Genomic DNA, 5,168 nt, shown 5'->3' with positions numbered 1-5,168 from the left:
CCCCCCTACCCCCTGGCGTTTTACATTCCCCAACCAGTGCAAACAATCCCTCAGCGTCTGCCCCTATCAAGCCCCTTCAGAATTTTGCCGGTTTCAGTGAGATCGCCTCTCATTCTTCTGGACTCCAGAGCGACCAAACCCAATTATCTCAGCCTCTTGTCATCGGAAGACCCCTCATCCCAGGGACCAAGCTACAGTGAACCATCACTGTACCGCCTCCGGTGCAATATATCCTTTCTTAAATGTGGAGGCCACAATTGCACGCGGGAAATCCAGACGTGGTCTCGCCCAAAACCCCGTGCGACTGTAGCAAGACCTCTCTACCCTTGTGCTCCACTCCCCTGGTAATTAAGCCCAACAGAGATATTGGTGGCAGGTAGCCAGAAGCTTGGGTCAGTGAGGTGGGCTTTCAGGACCCGCCTTATAGGAAAGAGGGAAGCCGGGGACAGAGAGGTTCAAGGCGGGGGTGGGAGACCCAGAGCTTTAGGGTCACGGGCCGCACAAGCCAACGATGGAGCGGTGGAAATCAGAGCTGCCCAAATTGGATCTGGAGAGGGAGATGGTTTGCAGGGCTATGGGGGAAAGAGAGAGAGAGAGAGAGAGAGAGAGAGAGAGAGCGAGCAGGGAGCGGAAAGAATTGGACAGCTCTTTGGATTGCTGGCAGTTTGGGTGAGTGAAGGGAGCGTTCACCTCTTTGTCAGAAACCTCCTTGATGTTCGCATTTGGCATTTAACTGAAATTCACTGCCCACGTTCTGAGTTTCCCAGCCTCGAGCAAGGGTTTCAGGGCTCGACCGGGAGAGCGGCTGAAGTTAGCTGATGAAGGGAGGACGGGCAGAGATCGCTTAGCGCTGTCACTCTCTGAGTTACCCTGCCTGGTATCTGAGCACGAGCTTGGATCGCCAGTGTTTAACCGTAGGCTTTGTGGTTTCTGTCTGCCCTGCCCTGCCTGTGCTCGAGATCACTGAGACCTCCCTTTTTCAACTTGCTCTGTATTCTTTCCTTCTGAAAGCGCATGTGGAACCCTCCCAATGCAGCAGTGGCCTCTTACGTTTGCAGCACCGATATACCAGTTTGAATAGCCGCAGTTTAGCAGCTCCCCATTTTAAGGGTTTATTCACAGCCAATGCAGTGTCAGAACTGGAATAGCTGGAGACACGAGCAGAGTACAGATCCCTCATTTCCCGATCGGATCCCCAGCAAAGTTTTGCCCAGACTTGACCATTCCGATACTCTTCCGGCTGGTCGCCCATCTTCCAGCCTCTGTGAACTCGAGCTCATGGCAAACTCCGCTTCATCGCGCCGTAACTAGAGCCGGGTCCCTATCGCCCCTTGCCACCACCTCTCGCTCACTGTCCTACATTGGCTCAAGGTCCAGAAATGCATTGATTGCTAAACTTCTCTTCCTTGTTTTCAAATTGCTTCATGCCCTCGATCCCTCCCTATCTCTGTAACCCCCCCTCCAGCCCCTACAACCCTCCCTATCTCTGTAACCCCTCCAGCTCCAGCAAACCTCCCTATCTCTGTAAACTCCTCCAGCCCCTACAACCCTCCCTATCTCTGTAAACTCCTCCAGCCCCTACAACCCTCCCTATCTCTATAACCTCCTCTAGCCCCTACAACCCTCCTTATTTCTTTAACCCCCTCCAGCCCCTACAACCCTCCCTATCTCTGTAACCCCCTCCAGCCCCTACAACCCTCCCTCTCTCTTTCACATCCTCTAATCCCTGCAACCTTCCCTATCTCTGTAACCTCCAGCCCCTACAACCCTCCCTATCTCTATAACCTCCTCTAGTCCCTACAACCTTCCCTATCTCTGTAACCTCCTCCAGCCCCTACAACCCTCCCTATCTCTGTAAACCCCTCCAGCCCCTACAGACCTCCCTATCTCTAACCTCCACCAGCCCCTACACTGCTCCCTATCTCTATAACCTCCTTCAGCCCCTACAACCCTCCCTATTTCTATAACCTCCTCCAGTCCCTACAACCCTCCCTATCTCTGTAAACCCTCCTGCCCCTACAACCCTCCCTATCTCTGTAAATCCCTCCAGCCCCTACAAACCTCCCTATCTCTGTAACCTCCACCAGCCCCTACACTGCTCCCTATCTCTATAACCTCCTTCAGCCCCTACAACCCTCCCTATTTCTATAACCACCTCCAGTCCCTACAACCCTCCCTATCTCTGTAACCCCTCCAGCCCCTACAAACCTCCCTATCTCTGTAATCTCCTCCAGCCCCTACAACCCTCCCTATCTCTGTAACCTCCTCCAGCCCCTACAACCCTCCCTATCTCTGTAACCTCCTCTGTCCTCTACAACCCTCTCTATTTCTTTAATCTCCTCTAGCCCCTACAACTCCCCCCAACCCTCAATTGTTCTCTAACATCATGCTGCCTTCCAGCTCTAGTAGGTCTGCATATTCCTCCAATTCTAGTGCGTTCCGCTCCTGATTTTAAACAACCCCCCCCACCATTGGTGGCTGTGCCTTCAGCTGCTGCAGCCCTTGGGTCTGGAATTTCCCCCATTCTCCTCTCCTCCAGTCTCTCGCTTTCCTCCTTTACGAATCTGCCTTAAAACATTACCTCTTTGACCAAGCTTTTTGTCACCTTCCCTGATATCTGACCGCGTGGTTCAGGGCCAACCTGTGATAATTGCTCCTGTGAAGCGCCTTTGGTCGTTTTTCCGCATTAAAGGTGCCGCATCAATGCAGATTGTTGTTGTCAGACTGTCTAGTATCCAGCCCTGGTTCCAGCCAGAGTTCCTGGTTGGAGACAGCAGCACAGAAACCCTTGTAAGCGAATGAGGATGCTTTTGAACTAGAACAGGCTTGGAGGAGTTGAGAGATGGTGGCCCTCGTGCTTTGTTTTTTTGTTCTTTGCTGATTGGAAGTCATCACCAGACTGATTGATTGATTGTTTCTCAGTTTTCAATTGGATATGGAGATTTCAAAATGGTCAGTCGAGTCATGATTTCAAAAGGGATGCTTATCTGGTGTCTGGGACTGGCCTTTGTTTCATGGCTTAGAATGGTCCAGTCGTTAGCCTCTGAACACCGTCCATTTGGAGGATCTAGTTTCGGGAAGCCAACGCCTAGGAAGGCCCTGGGACTCCGCTCGTTGCAAATGGTTTGTCCCCATTGCCCCCTCAATGGCTCCCCCTTTGAAATGGACCTGAACAGCCCTGGGCCTGTTAACATCGCTGGAGGGATAACACGTTTCGATCTCTGCGAGTCCTCTGGTTCCGTGATCCTAGCAGTGATTCCTTACAATGGGGTGTGAGGTTCCACAAGGATGAGGAGGGGGAGCTCCTTTGTTCGGGTAACTCCTGTTGGAAGCTTTCAGAACAGATGGCCTGACCTTGAGTCATGTGACTGATGGCAGCTATCGTTTTGGTTCAGCAAAAGTTCATTTAAAAATTTTAAAGAAATAAAGTTTTGATGCATGTCGTTTTGATTTCTTTTCATGTCTTATTGACATGGACAGGTAGGTAAGGTGGTTGAGAAGGCATATGGGACACTTGCCTACATTAGCCAAGGCATAGAATACAAGAGCAGGGAGGTTATGCTGGAACTGTATTAAACGCTGGTTAGGCCACAGCTAGAGTATTGCGTGCAGTTCTGGAATCCACATCATAGGAAGGATGTGATTGCACCAGAGTGCAGAGGAGATTTACCAGGATGTTGCCTGGGCTGGAGAGTTTTAGTTATGAGGAGAGATTGGATAGGCTGGGGTTATTTTCTTTGGAGCAGAGGTGGTTGAGGCGGGGGGACAGGATTGAGGTGTATAAAATTATGAGGGGAACAGATAAGGTAGACAGGAAGGAGCTTTTCCCCTTGGTGGAGGGATCAATAACATGGGGGCAGAGATTTAAGGTGAGGGGCAGGAGGTTTAGAGGGGATGTGAGGAAGAATTTTTTCACCGAGAGGGTGGTGAGAATCTGGAACTCACTGCCTGGAAAGGGTGGTAGAGGCAGGAACCCTCATAACATTTAAGAAGTATTTGGATGTGCACTTGCGATGCCGTGGCAGACAAGGGTATGGGCCTGGTGCTGGAAGGTGGGATGAGAATAGTTAGGTACTTGCTTGACCGGCGCAGGCTCGAAGGGCCGAAGGGCCTTTTTCTGTGCTGTAGACCTTTATGACTATATGACACGACAGCAAAGTGTGACATTTACATGATAAACATCTTGACAGACTGATGCGTTTACATAGGTAATTCCAATTATCAATGCCGTCACGGCGTGACATGTTTACATAGATAATTCCCATTCTGATGCTGACGTAGGGCATGCCCACCGCGGCGTACAGGCGCTGGAAGTTTTCAACGTTGATTTCTGTTTTGTGTGGCAGGAGCTGGCGGAGAAGCTTCTGGAAGGCCGGCTTGCCCTGGAGGAGTTCCTCGAGCGGTACAGCCAGCATCGCAAGCTGGCCCACCTCCGCCGCGTCCGGGTGGAGAAGCTGCAGGAGATCCTGAGCCGGCCCCTCGCCGCGCCGGCGCCCCCCGAGGAGCCCAAGCCCAGCCCCAGCTTGCCCCTCCGGCCCCCGCCCCCTGTCCCGCGGTCCCCCGCCACCCGCCCCCAGCCCCTGCCCTACGACCCCAACCCGGGCATGGCGGGCCTCCCCCAGCAGGTGATGCCCCCTTACCCCGCCGCCGCCCCCCCGCGCTTCTACCCCCAGCCCGGCCAGCCCCAGTACCCCCTTTACCCCGTGCAGGGGCACTTCCCAGTTGCCCAGCCGGCTTACCCGGCTTACCCCATGCCCGCCTACGGCTATGGCCCCTCCGGCCCTCCCCCTCTCCCGCCCAGGCCTGGGTACAGACAGCCGCAGCCTGGTTACCATATGCCCCAGCCTTACTCGCAGTAGGAGGCGCTGGGAGTGAGAGTCGCCTATGCTGCTGCCAGTGGCTGCCTTGGAGTGTGTGTGTGTGCGCGCGCGCGCATGTGTAAATATTATACATATTATAGTATTTATTTTGGCTGTTGTATCCCTGGGCTGCACGAGGATGCCCTGCGGGCCTATACTCACGCTTGACCAGCGCGGGACCCTGCCCTCTGCCAGAGTGGAGCCCTAGTGTTCTTTTCCTTCTGTTCCTTCTTGTCCCCTGCAGAAAGGTTCCTTCCCTCCCGCTGGCTGCCCCCTGATAGGGCCCTGGTTCCGTTGGCTGCACGATCT

At 53.5% G+C, this 5,168-nt stretch overlaps 1 protein-coding gene across 1 annotated transcript in view; it reads left to right on the top strand.

Annotated features, from left to right (window-relative positions):
• The window catches only part of vps37c (VPS37C subunit of ESCRT-I), a 38,545-nt gene extending 33,686 nt beyond the window's left edge, over nt 1–4,859 (top strand). The window contains exon 5 of the mRNA XM_041173908.1: nt 4,347–4,859. Coding sequence (XP_041029842.1) covers nt 4,347–4,859 — 513 coding nt within the window. The remainder of the gene's footprint in view (nt 1–4,346) is intronic.
• Nucleotides 4,860–5,168: the final 309 nt, after the last annotated feature.

This window comes from Carcharodon carcharias, chromosome 24 (assembly GCF_017639515.1).
Source record: "Carcharodon carcharias isolate sCarCar2 chromosome 24, sCarCar2.pri, whole genome shotgun sequence".
In the NCBI taxonomy this organism is placed as follows: domain Eukaryota; kingdom Metazoa; phylum Chordata; class Chondrichthyes; order Lamniformes; family Lamnidae; genus Carcharodon; species Carcharodon carcharias.
This window is presented reverse-complemented; position numbering and strand designations above follow the sequence as displayed.